The sequence below is a fragment of the Mus musculus genome, chromosome 3, assembly GCF_000001635.26.
Source record: "Mus musculus strain C57BL/6J chromosome 3, GRCm38.p6 C57BL/6J".
Classification (NCBI taxonomy): Eukaryota; Metazoa; Chordata; class Mammalia; order Rodentia; family Muridae; genus Mus; species Mus musculus.
In genome coordinates, this window is record NC_000069.6 from 108,634,724 (window position 1) to 108,652,398 (window position 17,675).

The 17,675-nt window shown below is 41.8% G+C and overlaps 1 protein-coding gene across 20 annotated transcripts in view; it reads left to right on the forward strand.

The window, feature by feature from the left end:
* Positions 1-10,996, forward strand: part of Wdr47 (WD repeat domain 47) — a 54,497-nt gene extending 43,501 nt beyond the window's left edge. For 10 of the 20 annotated variants that reach the window (XM_006502417.4, XM_011240310.2, XM_006502414.4 and 7 more), the window contains exons 11-15: positions 2,268-2,437; positions 3,164-3,340; positions 3,903-4,034; positions 8,339-8,557; positions 9,723-10,996. In XM_006502417.4, coding sequence (XP_006502480.1) covers positions 2,268-2,437; positions 3,164-3,340; positions 3,903-4,034; positions 8,339-8,557; positions 9,723-9,865 — 841 coding nt within the window. In that variant the 3' untranslated portion in view covers positions 9,866-10,996. The other 10 variants (XM_017319819.1, XM_011240309.2, XM_030252933.1 and 7 more) reach the window with 4 other exon arrangements.
* Positions 10,997-17,675: the final 6,679 nt, after the last annotated feature.

A 17,675-nucleotide genomic window follows, 5' to 3' on the forward strand; every position in this document is an offset into this window, starting at 1 on the left:
TATTCACTCCTCTCCCCTTTAATTCCTCGTAAGCCTCCCCCAGATATACATCCCACCCCCAACTTTATACACTTTTAAAAAGTTAAATACACACTGAATCTAGTCAGTGTTTCCCATATACATGAGTGTGGGGGCCATGCACTGGGGCATGGTTAACCTGTTAGTATCCACACGCCAAAGAGAACTGACTGTCCCTCTGCTAACAGCAGTCAACTGCCAATAGCTCCAGTTGGCTGTGGGCCATCCTGAGCTCATCTCTGGTCCATTGCTGCAGTTTTGAGCAGCTTGACCTTTTGCAGGTCTAGTTTAGGTAACACGGCTGCTATGCGTTCCTGAGTGCAGTGGCCATGTCACATACGGACGACCCCATCTCACAGCACTCCTCCCTTTCTGTAATGCTGTGTTGGTTCATGCAGCTGTCTCATTTTATTTGATTAGTTATGCATCTCTGTATTAACTGTTGCCTCTGCCAAAAAAGAAGGTTCTTTTTTGAGACTAATGTTGAGACCAGCACAGATCTATGGGTTTCAACATAAATATTTAGAGGACAGTTTGACAGTGTGACCATTTAGCAAAACACCTCCCAGGGACTGTGTTTTCCCCTTATCTGAGCTTTTGACTAGGTTAGCAGTATAATAAGTTTTAAAGTACACTTTAAGACTTATTATAACCCTAATAGAATAGAATTGATGGAGGCTTTCATAGTATTTTTAATACACACACACACATGTGATAATTAAATAAATAATAATTTTGATCTTTGCCCTGTGAAAGCATTTAAAGAGTTAGATAAGAGGCTATAGAGATAGTTCAGTGGTTAAGAACACTTGATGCTCTTGCAGAAGACCAGTGTTCATTTCCTGGTACTCATGGCAGGTGGTTCACAACCATCTGTTTACTGCATGCAGTCCCAAGGGGTCTAATATCCTGTTCTTGCTTCCAAGGGCACCTGAATGCACATAGCCATACACATATGCAGACTACACATATACACATAATAAAAATTAAAAACTAGGAAAAAGAATAATAGAACCCTGTTAATTCAGTGTTCATTTTTTGTTGCTCTTTTTATTAATAAGTAGATTTATTTATTTATATTTAAGCGTATGAGTGTTCTTACATGTTTTTAAATGCAACACATAATGCATTTAAATGCAGTACTCACAGAGGCTGGGAGAAGGTGTGGGATCCTAGAACTGGAGTACAGAGAGATTTTAGCAGTCATGTGGGTGCAGGGAACTGAACACAGGTTCTCCACATGAGCAGCAAATACTTCTCACCATTGAACTGTCTCTCCAGCTCTGTATTACTAAGTAGAAATACTTGAAAAGAGACAGCAGAGTTTTAGACCAGGGTTTTGTTTTGTTTTGAGGCTGGCCTTGAGCTTGGGGTCCATGCTACATTCTCAGCGAGCACTGTCACATCTCTGTCGTCTTTTCCCTGCAGCTCTTCTGTGACTTTTAGAGTTCAGAACTTCATACCTTACCATAATCACCCCAGCTAAGTTGTTAAATTCTCCAAAGAGGCCTTGTCCTTTTAATTCTTACCCACCTCTTACCTTTTCTTAAACCCAGGCACACTGTTTATTATTTGTTAATAAGTATTTATTTCACTTTCCTAGTTCCCCACCCGCCCCCCTGGAAAATATATGAAAAAATAAGATAAATGGAGTTTTTTTTTTTTAAACCTGTATGTCCTATTTATTATGTGATCTGAAATGATAGATTCATGTAATAGTTATAATTTTACTGATTTGGTTTAAATGTGATTTATAATATTTTCTTTTATGATTTTGAAAATCTAATCATCTGCTGTCAGGCATGTGGTACCCACATTTGACATCAGCATTCTGGAGACTGAGACAGGAAGATTATTGAGTCAGAGCTAGGCTTGGTAGGATATATCTCAAGGCTTGGTAGGATATATCTCAAGGCTTGGTAGGATATATCTCAAGGCTTGGTAGGATATATCTCAAGGCTTGGGAGGATATATCTCAAGGCTTGGTAGGATATATCTCAAGGCTTGGTAGGATATATTTCAAGGCTTGGGAGGATATATCTTAAGGCTTGGTAGGATATATCTCAAGGCTTGGTAGGATATATCTCAAGGCTTGGTAGGATATATCTCAAGAAGCAAGTAATCCAGCCTCTCCCCAAATAAAGCCTTGGTGCTGGATATTCTTTTCCTCCTTCTTTTATTCTAATTTCATGTTAACTAACTTTCAAAAGCAGGAGCCTGAAGTATCTCTATGTGCTTTTTCTTTCCAGTGCACACGACAATCCTAAGCAGCCAGTGGTGCGATTTAAAAGAAACAAACATCATAAAGGATCTATTTATTGTGTGGCTTGGAGTCCGTGTGGACAGTTGTTAGCAACAGGATCAAATGACAAATATGTAAAAGTGCTGCCCTTCAATGCAGAGACATGTAATGCAACAGGTAGGGCCCGGTGCAGCAGTGCCTCACGCGCCAGTGTGCATGTACGCTTGTCCCTCTGTCTCTCTGTCTTCACTGATGACATCCAAGAACACTGTCTTGAAGAATTACTTTTTGTTCTGATTATTCTGATCCAAACAGGCATTATTTTTTTAAATAAGTCTTACAGGTTAGTTAAGTAGTATATGAATTTTAGAAAAGCATAAGGAAAAAATAATTTTTAAGGACTAGGGATGTAGCTGAATGATAGATCACTTGCCTAGTGTGCATGCGCAGACAGACAGACATGAAAGAGACAGACAGAGACTAAGAGAGCCTTTTAAATAACTACCATCATTGAATTAATGGGTGTTTTCTACAGTGTATCTTTCCTTTTTTGTTTGAAGTAAAAGACAGGGAAGCAATGAATTTTCTGTAGTTCTGTTTTAAAGGCAGTAATAATTAGTTAATAATCAGTATTTTAATGTTTTGAAGTTTTATGTTCAGTAAATGAATTGATTATGTCAGTCCATAAATATAAATCATATTGCACTATTTTTTAAATTAAGTATGTTAGTGCATAGCCTAGCACATGAGATAATGGGTTTCATTATGATGTTTTCCTACAGATGTGTCATTGTGCTTTGCTCTAACACTGCTGTGTTACCCTTGGCCAGAGCTTAGGCAGTTTAGCATCCTCTTCACACAGTAAGTTGAGCAGCATTTTTTTTTTTTTAATTCTTATTGCTGTTTCAGGACCAGATCTGGAATTTAGCATGCATGATGGGACAATTCGAGATTTGGCATTTATGGAAGGCCCAGAAAGTGGTGGAGCTATTTTAATAAGTGCTGGAGCAGGAGATTGTAACATTTATACAACAGACTGTCAAAGAGGACAGGGTCTTCATGCTTTGAGTGGACACACTGGTATGTGATACTCAGTCTTCCTTTTCTCAGTCTGTGCTGTGTGCTGTTTTATCAGTGAGATCTCCTTGTAATGGATCTTTCTGAGACAGATTTTTATTTCAAAAACTTGCATTGTGAGTGTTGGTTATCAGAGAAATATTAATAGCACTACGATCCGTTTAGTCATCACGGGATTCCTTTACTTTAGCTTCACAGCCATTATGTGATGTAGGAAGCTTTATCCCTGTTTGTATTTGAAGAAAGTGAGGCACAGGGGGTGAAGCTGGTAAGGGACAGCTCAGATAAGTTGCCATTATTTTAAGTGACAGATTTTTGTCTTTACTAGTTACTATATCTTGAAATACAGAAACAACTTAGTCTTCTAATAGAGTCACCAAAGAAGGACTGAATTTGTTCAGAGTGGTTTTGATGAATTTTAAAAATCCTTAAATCTACTTTCTAGTCTCTACAGTCTCTGTGATATGGCATATTTGGTTAGCTGGTGATGAGAAGAACTTGCTTTTACACACGTGTGGAAGGGCCTCTCCCACATCAGTGACTTCGTGGTTCTGGTCTTTTGTAGGGCACATTTTAGCACTTTATACCTGGAGTGGGTGGATGATTGCGTCTGGTTCCCAGGATAAGACTGTTAGATTCTGGGATCTTCGTGTACCAAGCTGTGTTCGTGTGGTTGGCACAACATTCCATGGAACTGGTAAGTTTTCCATAGATTTGAATGAAGTTCTATGAGAAAGGAACTTTATAAATGACTCTAGTGTCTGCTTCCCTAGCCCCATCTTCATGTAAAAAAAGAGAAGTAGGGCTGGGAGTGTAGCTTACTGATAGATTGCTGGACTACTTTATATGAAGCTCTGAGTTTAATTCGTAGTACTGAATAGACCCAGTCAGCCTGGGATACAAGAGACTGCTTTAAAGAAAAGAAAAGGATGCTGGGGGTGGGTGTTAAAGGGAAGACCGACTTTGTATTTTATTGCTTAGTTTCAATTCCTTTAGAATTCTTTGATACATTACTGTATTTGTAAACTGATATTAGATTAACTATTGTGTTCCAAATTGGCAATTTTACTGTATATTCATTTGTTTATTATATGTGATGTATGTGAGTGTGTACATGTGGGACAACTGTGGAAGTCCATTCTTTCCTGCGGGCTCTGGGGATTGGTCTGAGTCCAGGCTTGGATGCAGTCTCCTTAACTGCTGAGCCATCCCCTGCCTAGGTCTACATATATAACATTTTTAATTAATTACCTTCTTTATTTATGTGAGGGCATGTGTTCACTTGCAGGTCACTGGGTAACTTACGGAGTCACTCTGTCTTTACAGTCTGTGTCATGAGAATTGACATCAGCTTGACATCAAGTGTTATTCATTACCTGTCTGGACCATCTCACTGGGCCTATGACTCCAGATCTTTAAAATTACTTTTTAAAGATTTATTCTTACTTTATGTATGGGTGTTTTGCCTGCCTTTATGTCTGTGCACATGTGCATGCATTGTCTATGGAGACAATCAATCCCCTGGAACTGAAGTTACAGAAGGCTGTGGAGCCACCTTGTGGGTGCTGGGGAGCAAACCCTCATTTTCTGTAAGCGCATCGAGTGCCCTTAACCATTGAGCCATCTCTGCAGCCTCTTCTGACTCTCTTAACAAAATTCACGCTCTAGGTTTGAAGTTCGGGGCTACCTTTAAAGCTCTGCTGCACTGTTTTTAGTATATTTTACCTCTTCTTTCTAATGCTTTCTGACCTAAGGCCAGGTCATGGCCTGAAGCCCTTTCTTATAAACCTCACTACTTCCTGAAGAATGTTCATGTGCCAGCTCCTTCTTATGAACCAGCTATGTCTTTTATTTAAAAGTATGCTTATCTAGTGTGGGTTCAGGGGGCCGTTTTGGTAGAATGGAACATTCTTTAAATACCTATTAAGTCCATTTACTGTATGTATGGGATAGTTTTTGTTGTTGTTGTCTTTGTTGTTATTTTGGTTTGGTTTGGTTTTTCAAGACAGGGTTTCTCTGTGTAGCCCTGGCTGACCTGGAACTCACTTTGTAGACCAGGCTGGCCTTGAACTCAGAAATCCACCTGCCTCTGCTTCCTGAGTGCTGGGATTAAAGGCGAGCACCACCACTGCCCAGCAAGGGATAGTTTATCTCTAATGTTCATTGCTGGGTTCTCATTTGGATGATTTGTTTAGAAATGAGTAGGGTACTGAAATCACCCACTATTATTCTATCAAGACTTGATCCAAACCTAAAACAAACAATCTGTTGATATTTGGGTGAAAGAAAATGTAATGTGCATCTTCTTGGTGGATTGTTCTCTTTTTAAATATGTAGAGGCCTTCTTCATTTCTCATGACCTTCCAACACCTGATGCTAGTGACCCACTTCTGCTTGCCAGGCCCCACCTCCTAAATATGTCATAGCCTCCCAAAAGTATTCAAAACATGAAGCTGTAGGAGAGGGGAGAGGTAATTTCAGGTTCCAGCCTGACCTGGCATCATGCCCCCTTAGTCTTAGTTCGGACGTTTGGTTTGTTTTCCTTTTTTGTAACCTTCCAAGATTTTCCGTGATTCATGCTGCTTCTGCCGCATGCGTGTTCGTCCTTTTGTCGTCTCTTTCCCAGGCTTTTTCCTTATCTCTAGGCTTCAGTTCAGCATCTCCTCGTTACCGGAAGAAGCCTCCTTTGACTGCTCTAATTCTGAACTCACCACTATGTTCTGTCACAGAACTCTTAATATCTGTTTAAAATGTTTATCCTTATTAATCGCTTGCCTCTTATAATACATATTAAGTGATCATATCTGCTTCATGTTTCAGAATAGATAAACCACCTTCTGTAAAGTGCCTGGCCCAAGGGACAACTGAATTAATCATTAGCTTTTTAAAGAAATAAACTGAAATTTGGCACAATAAATATTTTTATATTTAAACTCAAATTTTTATAGTTTTCCTGTGTGTTAGCTCTTCTCATTTTCCCTAATTCTTTTGTGCATGTTTATATATGTAGTGTCTGTGTGCTCACATGTGTGCAGATGCGCTTGCACTGTGTATGCATGTGGAGACCAAAGGTCAGTTAGCATCAGGTGACTCATCTATTACTCGCCACCTTATGACTGTTATTTTTTGAAGATCTCTTATTGACTCTGGAGCTTGCCATGCCTGCCTGACTGGCCTGCCAGCGAGCCTGCCTCCACCATCAGCTCAAGGTCACACATGTGCATGCCTGGCCTTGCAGTCCCATGGCACCAGGGATCTAAACTCAGGTCTTTCACTTTCTCACTAAGTCATACCCTTGGTCCTCAGCTTTTCTAATAAAAAGTCGTAGTGGATGATATTTACTTTGTGTGTGTGTTTGTATGTATGTATGTGGGGGGTGCCGGTGTATATGATCTCCTGGAGGTCAAGGACAAGTTTAGAGAGAGTCAGTTCTCTCCTTCCACCATGTGGGTTTCAGGAATCTACTCAGGTCGTCCGGCTTCCTAGCAAGCACTTTCACCTGCTGTGCTCTGCTTGGACCAGCTTTTCCTATTTTGATCATTTATTTACTACAATGGCTCATTCTAATTTTTTTTTTCTCATGCAACTGAGGTCAGGCATTTAAGTGAGTTGTTAAATGACTAGATACTAGTCTGCAGAGAGCTGTTTTATTTGATTTCTAGTACCCATTTATACTTTTTAAAGACCCAGTCAAGTAGCTATCTTCCGATATTGTTTATCCTTTAGTTTTTCATTCAGCCCTGATTCCCTCATTATTTGCTTTTTTCTCCTTTTATAATAATCTATTTTAATTATGTACACATTTTTGCTTAGATTAATCGTGTATCATTCAGTTCTCTTGCTTAGAAACTTGCAGAGGTGCTTCGCTGATCCTACCCCTTAGAATGGAGTGCAAGGTGCTTAGCGGTCTGGCCCTAGCCTGCCTGTCATGTCTCAGCTCCAATTGTTTTCTTCCTTTTACTACTCGAGCCTTTCAGCTTTTATATGGTTTTCATTTAAATGTTTACTTATGTAACTCTTCCAGCCAATAATATTTTCTTTTTTTTCTCCCAAAGTTTCAAGAAAAGATTATCTTAGTTTACATAGATGTGTTTATGTTTGGACATTCATGTACACCATTATTTATGCTGTTTACCGTTTTTCAAGTTTTAATTTATATCCTTTTATTTCTGTGCAATTTCCAGAGACTACTTGAACTACTTGGGTATTGAGTACAACTCTTCAATCTTATTTATTTATTTATTTATTTATTGAGACAAGGTTTCTCTGTATAGCCCTGGCTGTCCTGGAACTCACTCTGTAGACCAGGCTGGCCTCGAACTCAGAAATCCGCCTGCCTCTGACTCCCAAGTGCTGGGACTAAAGGCGTGTGCCACCACTGCCTGGCTTCAATCTTATTTTTATGATTGCTCTTCTTTAAGAAGAAAAATCAAATCTTTATCCTAACAAGGGAAACTAAATGCTAAATAATAACATTTGCTTAGATCCACAAGGTTTGTTAGCATTTTTTTTAACCACCATCTTTTTTTGTTTTGGGGGTTATGAATATCCCCGTTGAGAATACATGGTAAAGTTAGGGCTATATCCTTCAGATTCAGAACTTAATTTCTGTTGTTAATAGATCTTGGGTTGCCTTAGATATTTCCACACTGTTTCTTTAAAGTATACCTTGTTTGTGAGTTTCCTTGTTCCCTTGTTCAATGCTCTAAGCTGAGCATCGGGGTAGTTTTAGGACGTGCCCTAGTAGTTATACATATGTTATGCTGGTGGGTCTTCAACTCACAGGACAGACGTGTTTCATTTCTTCCAGAACTTGTTTTATCCTGGCTTCTGAAAAAGATACAGTGGTTATTGGTTAATTTTGATTTTTCCTTATCAGATCACTACAACAGTATCGATAAGCTATACCAGATCATTAGTGTGTGGTTCAGTGAACTTGAGGAGTTACATTGTGGCATAAGTATTAATTTTCTGTGTTGCAACATTCATTTCCCCCTATAGGCAGTGCAGTGGCATCTGTGGCTGTGGACCCCAGTGGCCGTCTCTTAGCTACAGGTCAGGAGGACTCTAGCTGCATGCTGTACGACATAAGAGGAGGCAGAATGGTCCAGAGTTACCACCCTCACTCCAGTGACGTTCGCTCTGTTCGCTTCTCTCCTGGAGCTCACTATCTGCTGACAGGCTCTTACGATATGAAAATAAAGGTGACAGACCTGCAAGGTGATGGAGACTGGCTCCCTTTGTTTTTAATTTCCTATTCTATTTGTAGATTTTTTTTCTAATATGATATGATTGACTAACATTTTTTAAGCTTTAATTCTATAGTTATTGCGAAGACTATATTAAGATTTCTTGTAGTAAGTTGAGTGAAATTTGTTTAATAAAATACATTTTATTAATTTGATTTACTACAATGACTTCTTCTGTGTTATAAGTGATGGGTTTATATATACTACTTTAACATCTTAAAAATAGTATTGTACAATTTGTATGGTTAGTTCTTCAATGTCTAGTTTTATCTTTAAACATTCATTAACTAAATGTTTGTTAAATAGTAACTGGGATCAGATGAAGTAACTCTTATCTTAATGGAGCTTATATTTTAGAGGCCAGTGAAAAATAAACTAACAAATGATGTAATTTTTGGTATTGCCAATGTGATTATAAATTAGCTGCTAGGAATAGTGACTACAGTTAGGGGATGGCTGTTGTAGACAGGGTGATAAGTGTAGTTCTCTGCAGAGATGCCGTTTGCACAGAGACCTTAGTGAGGAGGAACAGACTGTACCAAGACCCTCAGTGAAGAGCACAACAGATACAGGGTGCTGAGGCAGGGCAGACTTGGAACAGTCGTGACACTGTAGGAAGTTGACGTGTTGGAACATAGTCAACCCAGGAAAGAGATGTGGTAGCAAGGGTGTGTTCGTGAACCCCAAAAAACCAGTCAGGAGCGGATTCGATACAGTCACACCAGGGCCTTTAATCAAGCTAGGTCGGCTTTCCTCCCTGCAGATTATTGTTTCCTAACCGGAGGTTTAAATTTGGAGATAATGTGAGTGTGAAGCATAGGCATATAAACGCCCAGGATATGAGATAGAATTTCAGAGGAAGCAAGATACAGGGGAGACAGAAGAAATTTACAAGATGGGGACTCTAAGATTCCACCAAACTTTAAATTGGGAAAGGAAGGGAAATCAGGGAAGGGCCTTGATTTGATTGCGGTGGAGCCGCACTGGAGAAGGAGGTGGGGAGAGTAGCAGTTGTGACAGGTAATGCCTGTGTGTTTTACCAAACCCTGGCCCTCTCAGTAACAGGAAGTCTGTATAATCTGAGTGTCCACTTGCTTTTTTCCTTATAAGCCAGTATCTCTTCTTTCTCAATCTAGGGGACCTCACCAAGCAGCTTCCTCTCATGGTGGTGGGGGAGCACAAGGACAAGGTGATCCAGTGCAGATGGCACACCCAGGATCTCTCCTTCCTCTCATCCTCTGCGGACAGAACTGTGACCCTCTGGACTTACAGTGGCTAGAGGCCACCCTGCACTGGCCTATGCCGTGCAAACACAGACCCCAGACTACTGAACTGTTAGGACTACAGGCCTGAAGAACGCGTCCTGCCCCAGAAAGAGCTTAAGTGGAGGAAGCCCCCTTATTACCATTTCCTATGAACAGAAGGTGTTGGGTGGTGGTTTTCAGTCTTCCATGTGTGTTCATGCTGCTGTGTAGTTTCCTTGCCAAAGTCTGCAGAAGAGCTCTTATGTTGTTGGTTTGCATCCCAAGTCATGGTCCAGGATGGGTTCATGGTTATTAAGTGCACTCCTTGGGTGTTACCCAGGTCACAGTTTATACTCACACTGACATGGAATTATAATTTAAGTAATTGTTACACATACTAGGTCCAGGTTCTCCCCCAGCTAAAACAGAGGTATTCAGAAATGACTTTGCTCTTGTCACGATCCCATACTGTATCACGTGTCTTCTAGAGGTCAGGGTTTGGTAAGTCTCCAATTTTACCTGATCATCTTTGCATAGGGCTCACCACAGAGCCTCCAGATGAAAGGAGAGCTGCTTCTTCCTCTTAACCCAGGGGTGTGGTTGCTAATTTGACACGTCACTTTGTTTCAGGCTAAAAGGTAATAACCATTTTGCTTTGGGAACTTGTTGACTTCAGTTTTTTGAATGCACAAGGTCCCCCCCCCCTCCAAACAGCACTGTAGAAGCAGAGCGGCAGCTGTTACGTGGAACAATAGTCAATGGTAGGTTAACTTACCAGGTAGCATTTTCCTCTTCAAAATTAAGACTTTGCCATGACCCTAGCATGGCTTGAAAAGCTATGTTTGCATGATAATTTAAAATGGAAAACTGAAACTTTGCACTCCAGAAGCTTATTCGGATTTTCTTGCACAGTTTTGTGTAATGAGGAATAATGATTTTATTTGTACAGTACTATATATCCTAACATTTTATGTATCTTTATTTTCATATTGTTCAGTATTTTACTTTAAGTTATTAAATAGGCTACTTTATTTATTTCAGCTGCAGTGGTATTGACCTGTCTGTGCACTATATGTAGCAAGCATTTTAAATCTATAGTACACAAGTGGGAGGTAATAGAAGTGTAACTGTGCTTTTTATTTCAATAAAGACCTCTTGACACTCAATCTGTCCTTTTCTCACGGTCTGAGTCCATGGCATTCTCTTCATGCTGTTCCAGTTTACTTGGAGAAGGTAGGTCCAAGGGAAGGAAGACTTCCTGGATGTGGAGTGGATCCTAGCTCTGCTTCTTCCTGACTCCTGAAGCCCCTGGCGACACAGAGCACTTCTGTCCTCTCCATTCTTGCACTCGTTAAGCAAGCAGTGTACTACCCCAGCTGCATCCCCAGGTTTTTTTGTTTTTTTGTTTTTTTTTGGTTTTTGGTTTTTGGAGATACGGTTTTGCTGTGTAGCCCTGGCTGTCCTGGAACTCACTTTGTAGACCAGGCTGGCCTCGAACTCAGAAATCTGCCTGCCTCTGCCTCCCAAATGCTGGGATTACAGTCATGCGCCACCATGCCCAGCTTGCCTCCCCAGCTTTTTGTTGTGATTTCTAGTTAACAAAACCTGGCACAGCAGGGGCTGGAACAATGCCTGGTAAAGGATTTTCTAAGCATGCAGAAGCCCTGAGCTCAGTCCCAGAGCTATAAAACACATAAACACCCAGGCTGAGTAAAGTGGGCCTCGGAAAGCACACACACTCTAACCGTGCGTTGGCAGGGTTTGGAAGCTTTTGAATGTTTAACAAGGACAGATTTTTCACTCACAGTGAGTGACTCGGTAGGGGGTAGGGAATGCTACAAACCGCAGGCCATCTTGAATGAAACTAAATCTCCTTAATTTGGTTTAAGGCCCAGTTTCACACGTTTTAGGTCTTTTTGTTTTGATGTTTTGGGCAGGGTCTCACTCTTAACCCTGGCTAGCCTGGAGCTCAGAGATCCTCTTTGCCCCCCAAGTGCTGGGATTAAAAATGTAGGCCCCATTTTAGGATTCATTCATTCATTCATTCATTCAAGACAGGGTTACCTGTGTAGCCCTGGCTGTCCTGGAACTCACTCTGTAGACCAGGCTGGCCTCTAACTCAGATTCACCTGCCTCTGCCTCCTGAGTGCTGAGACCAAAGCTGTGTGTCACCACTGCCCTGTTCATTTGAGGAATTTTGAAAGGTCCTTTTTGCTAAGTTTAAAGCCTGGGTGGGGAAAGGCAGACAGGATCTTACCCTACTTTGAAAAGGGAGCTACCGATGTGATGCCGCTGCTCCTCCTTCCCAAGTCAAGCTTGGTTTCCTGATCCTTGGACAACAGAGAGTTTTGACCAAACCAAGTGAAAGTGACTTTGTTTTCCTTTCAGGAAATTAGAACATTCAAAAAACACACAGCTTTCTCTGCATGGTGTGTAGGGGATGTGGGACATGAGTGTCACTGAAGTCCTCTGTCCACTTGGTTTTGAGTACACCCAGTGTGGTGTTGCTGTTTTCCTGTGGTCTGTACCAGGTGCGGGGGGGGGGGGGGGGCCTGTGTGTGTGTGTGTGTGGGGAATCCTGAGCAGAAGTTGTTATTTAAAGGCAGCCTCTTTTGCTCATGGATGGGCTAGGTATTCTGCCCTGCTGTGCTCTGACAGCCCAGAAGTGTTGCTTAGCAAGAATGCATTGTAGAGCAGGTGTCACCTGGGTCACCTTGCTGTCCTCTGCAGGCTCTGCTGCTGGAGGTCTGCGTGGGACACCACCATAGCTGCAGCCCTCCCCTAGCTCTGCACTGAGCTCTCTGTAGAGAGCAGATTTCACAGGCCCTGTGGGCTGCTTTTCCTGAACGCAAAATTACTCGTTTATCATAAAACATATTATAAAAGGAAGAGCCAGGGAGCTTCCCCGGGCAGCTGTGTTCAGGACCTCCATGTACACCCTTACTCAGACCTTGTAGGGCAGGTCGTTCTTCCCTCCTACCTGACTCTTTCGTTTCCCCTCCCTTTCCCCTTCCCTCCCACCACCTTCTTTTCCATTAAAATTGTATTTATAGGATACTGTGAGATTTTTCAACTCCTTTGTATATTTTTTTTCTCCCTGCGTTTTGAAGTGGTTCACTATGTGTTGTCATCTTAGTATATAATTGTAGCTATCCAGTGGCTATGGACCAACTGGGTATACCTGAAAGTGGGGGCGGAAATAAGAAAAGGGCGGGGCCGGGAGAAGGATGAAGCCAAGACAAAGTCTCTGATCAAGCACTGCATTTATATAGGAAGAGCCCACAGATCCCATCCTTTGTTTCAGCTGGATTACGTTGCAAAGCAAACTCAGCAGGCAGTCTACTCCTGTAAGCTGATGCCACTAGGCAGTAGACTCCACCTAGGTAGTTGTATTGGCTAGTTTTGTGCCAACTTGACACAGCTGGAGTTATCACAGAGAAAGGAGCTTCAGTGGAGGAAATGCCTCCGTGAGATCCAGCTGTAAGGCATTTTCTCAATTAGTGATCAAGGGGGAAAGGCCCCTTGTGGGTGGTGCCATCTCTGGGCTGGTAGTCTTGGTTCTATAAGAAAGCAGGCTGAGCAAGCCAGGGAAAGCAAGCCAGTAAGGAACATCCCTCCATGGCCTCTGCATCAGCTCCTGTTCCCTGACCTGCTTGAGTTCCAGTCCTGACAACCTTTGGTAATTAACAGCAGCATGGAAGTGTAAGCTGAATAAACCCTTTCCTCCCCAACTTGCTTCTTGGTCATGATGTTTGTGCAGGAATAGAAACCCTGACTAAGACAGTAGTTAAGGTTCAACAGTGGCAAACGCTTAAGGTTTATTTAGCCTACTCAAGGCTGGGGGAAGGGCACATATAATAAAATACCAAAACTTTACCAATATAGCCCTGTTAAGTTTCATGACAGCAGATATGCATGGTGTTATATTCCTATATAGCGTGTTGGAGGTTCTGAAACCCTGTCTCAAAAACATTTATCTAGAAAGAGAGAGAGAGAGAAAGAGAGAGAGAGCGAGCGCCAGGGATATAGATCTATGGTAAAGCCCTTACTGATATGTATGAGTCTCTGGGTTTGATTCTCAACACTCCCCATACCTCCCCCAAGTTCATAAAGCATATATCCTACTTAAATTGTGAGGCAGGAAGCTTTCAGGACCCTCAGATGCAGTATGAAGTTCATCTTTAAACTTTTCTGTCTGTATTACACACACACAGGGTAGGTGTGTGTGCTTCTGTGTGTGCACAGATTTTGGTTCCAGGGGTCAGACTTAAGTTGTCAGGCTTGTGTTGTGGCCAGGCACCTTTACTCTTGAGCCACTCACTGGCTTCCATTTCATTTCTTTTATTGCATTGTCTTATAGCACCAGAAATGATTTTAGCAACTATTCAGGTACATGCGCTCACTTTCTGTCTGTCTACACTGTCTTCCCCCACGGGTTGAACAGATTCTGAACTTTATACACAAAAGGAACTGCCAAGGCCAAGGTGTCTGTGCTTCTAGCTGCTCTCAGCATGTGAGAAAGGAGTTTGTCCCAAAGAGGTGTCGGACTCCCCAGGTCTAATTTAAATTTCACAGCCTAATTAAAATTTCCCCCTTCTTTTTGTTTTTCTTTTTTCAATCAAAGATATTTCGTTCTCCTCAAAAACTATAAGCCCAAAAGATACACTAAACAGTGAAGGAAGCCCATGAAATGTGAGAAAGCATTCACAAATCTTTAAGACTATGTAATTGTCGCTGGTCAGATGGCTCCACTATTAAAGGCTAGGCTCACAACCAAAAGAATAAGAATATAAAATTATTTGGACAAGGCAGTTGGGAGGCTGAGGCAGGAGAATTGCCACAAGTTTAAGGCCAGCTTGGGTTACATAGTAAATCTCAGGCCTTTCTGGGGCATGTCCCTCCTGTCCTAAACACACAAGAGAGACAGAATATTACTAAAATGTAACAACATTCAAAACCAACCAACAAAATCCCTGGTTAGAAAGGATTTGAATTCACCAAAGAAGCACATGAAAAGATTCACTGCTGGACTTGGAAGACAACACAAGAGTTTGAGGTCAGCCTGGGCAACAAAAAAGATATTATCCAAGAAAAAAAAAAAAGACTCAAACAGTTGAGGATTCAGGATATTTCCCCCCCCCCCCCCTTGGGCACACCTGTGATCACAATTTTTAAAAAAGATTTATTTATTTACTATATGTAAGTACACTGTAGCTGTCTTCAGGCACACCAGAAGAGGGCACTTGATCCCATTATAGATGGTTGTGAGCCACCATGTGGTTGCCGGGAATTGAACTCAGGACCTCTGGAACTCTGGAAGATCAGTCCGTGCTCTTAACTGCTGAGCCATCTCTCCAGCCCACAAAATTATTTTCTACTGCAGTGGTTCTCAACACAGGAGTCACATATCAAATGTCTTATGTATTAGATATTTACAATATGGTTCATAACAGCAAAACAAAATTATAGTCATGAAGGAGCAACGAAATATTTTGTGGTGGTGGGGGTCATCTCAACATAAGGAACTGTATTAAAAGGTTATAGCATTAGGAAGGTTGAGAATCACTGATCTATAGAGATGTTGGCAGTTCCTACCAAGTTAAAACTGGAGCCAGCTGTGGTGGCACCTGCCTGCATTCCCAGCACTGGGAGGCTGAGGAGGGCAATCAGGAGCTGGAAGCTTGGTGGGCTGCCTAATAAGACCCTGTTACAAAATACAGAAATAAAAATAAGAAAAATACTACTCAGCAGTAATTCAAACATATATCACTGAAGGTGGGGATATGGCTCTGTGGTCAACAGCACTTGTTGCTCTTGCAGATAACTAGATTCGATTCCCAGTACCCATATGGTGGTTCACAACTGTCTTAGGGCTTTGTTGCTGTGAAGAGACACCATGACCGCATCAATTCTTGTAAAAGAAAACATTTAATTGGGCTTGGCTTACAGGTTCAGTGGTTTAGTCCATTGTCATCATAGTGGGAACCATGGTAGCATGCAGGCAGGCATGGTGTTGGAGGAGCTGAGAGTTCTGTATCAGATAGGAGGCAGCAGAAAGGAAGACTCAGCCACTAGGCCTGGCTTGAGCTTCAGAGACCTCAGAGCCCACCCACTAGTGACACACTCTTCAGTAGCCACACCTACTCCAATAAAGTCATGCCTCCTAATAGTGCCACTGCCTATGAGCCTACAGGGGCCATTTTCTTTCAAAATACTACCACAACCATCTGTAAATTCAGTTCCAGGGGAAGCTAACAGGTACACATGTGTGATGCACATACATGCACATGGGCAAAACATTCATTCACATAAAACAAATCTTTAAAAAACATTAACATATATGCTAATGGAGTTTTAGGGCCAGAGTTCTGTCTCTATGTCCTGATGTGCCTGACTCAACTACCTATCCTAATGTTTCAAAGATGACAAAGGACAGGATAATCAACTTGGCTATGATTGGATGAATAGTGTGGCAGCTAATACTGTCTACTTGACAAACAGTCCTTGGGCATATCTCAAAATTAGATTAACAGTGTACTGGCTGGTTTTGTGTGTCAACTTGACACAGGCTGGAGTTATTACAAAGAAAGGAGCTTCAGTTGGGGAAATGCCTCCATGAGATCCAACTGTAAGGCATTTTCTCAATTAGTGATCAAGGGGGAAGGGCCCCTTGTGGGTGGTACCATCTCTGGGCTGGTAGTTTTGGTTCTGTAAGAAAGCAGGCTGAGCAAGCCAGTAAAGAACATCACTCCATGGCCTTGCATCAGCTCCTGCTTCCTGACCTGCTTGAGTTCCAGTCCCGACTTCCTTTAGTGATGAACAGCAATGTGGAAGTGTAAACTGAATAAACCCTTTCCTCCCCAACTTGCTTCTTGGTCATGATGTTTGTGCAGGAATAGAAACCCTGACTAAGACACAGAGGTAGGAAGGCCCACCTTAACTGTGGGCAGCCTCACCCCATGGACTGGTGTACTGGACTGGCTACAAGGGAGAGAGCAAGTGGAGCACTAGCATTCCTTTGTCACTCTACTTTCGGATCAAGAACCTAATGTGACTAGCTGTGTCACATTCCTGCTTCATGACTTCCAGTCTTCCCCTGAACTCTGAACTCAAATAAGCCCCTCTCCCCTAAGATGCTTGTGTCAGAGCTTCTGATCACAGCAACAGGAAAATAACCAATAAAGATGGATAAAGGAGTTTGGTGGCCCCAAATCCCTATATCCAAGGATAACCTTAACTTCATAATCTCTCCTCCTTATCCATGCTCATGTGTAAGCATCCATAATTAAACCTATTGAGTCACACAAATAAAATGTGACTGTACAAGAACTGATGTGGAAAGTGGGTCAGGAGGAGGGGGAAGGGGACAAAAGAGGGTTATAATAAGTGGGTTTGATCAAAATACATTATAAACATGAAAATACGATGAAACCATTATCTATAATTAATGCATGCTATTAAAAAGAAGAGTGGAGACTCAGCTAATATAAGTTTAATTAGGGTTGGTTACGTGAGCAAAGGTGAAAGGTTATTTACAGTATAGATTGGCAACTTAATTAGTTGCTATACCATTGAAGAAAATACCTCCTCTCCTCAAGCAATCATTAACTGCCCATAGCCCTGTTCCATGTTCACATGTCATGTTCACAACGTCAAGACAGATACTGCCTTGTAACAGTTCTTAGCTACTAGTGAGTTCATGTCGTGCCAGGGAGACAAGAGTCCACAACACGCCTACCTTTCTACCCTTCCTCTGGCTCTCAGATTCTACCATTACCACCCCCACCCCCCAACCCACCAAATGATGTTCTTTGAGTTTTGGAAGGAGCAAGTTAGATGTTTCAT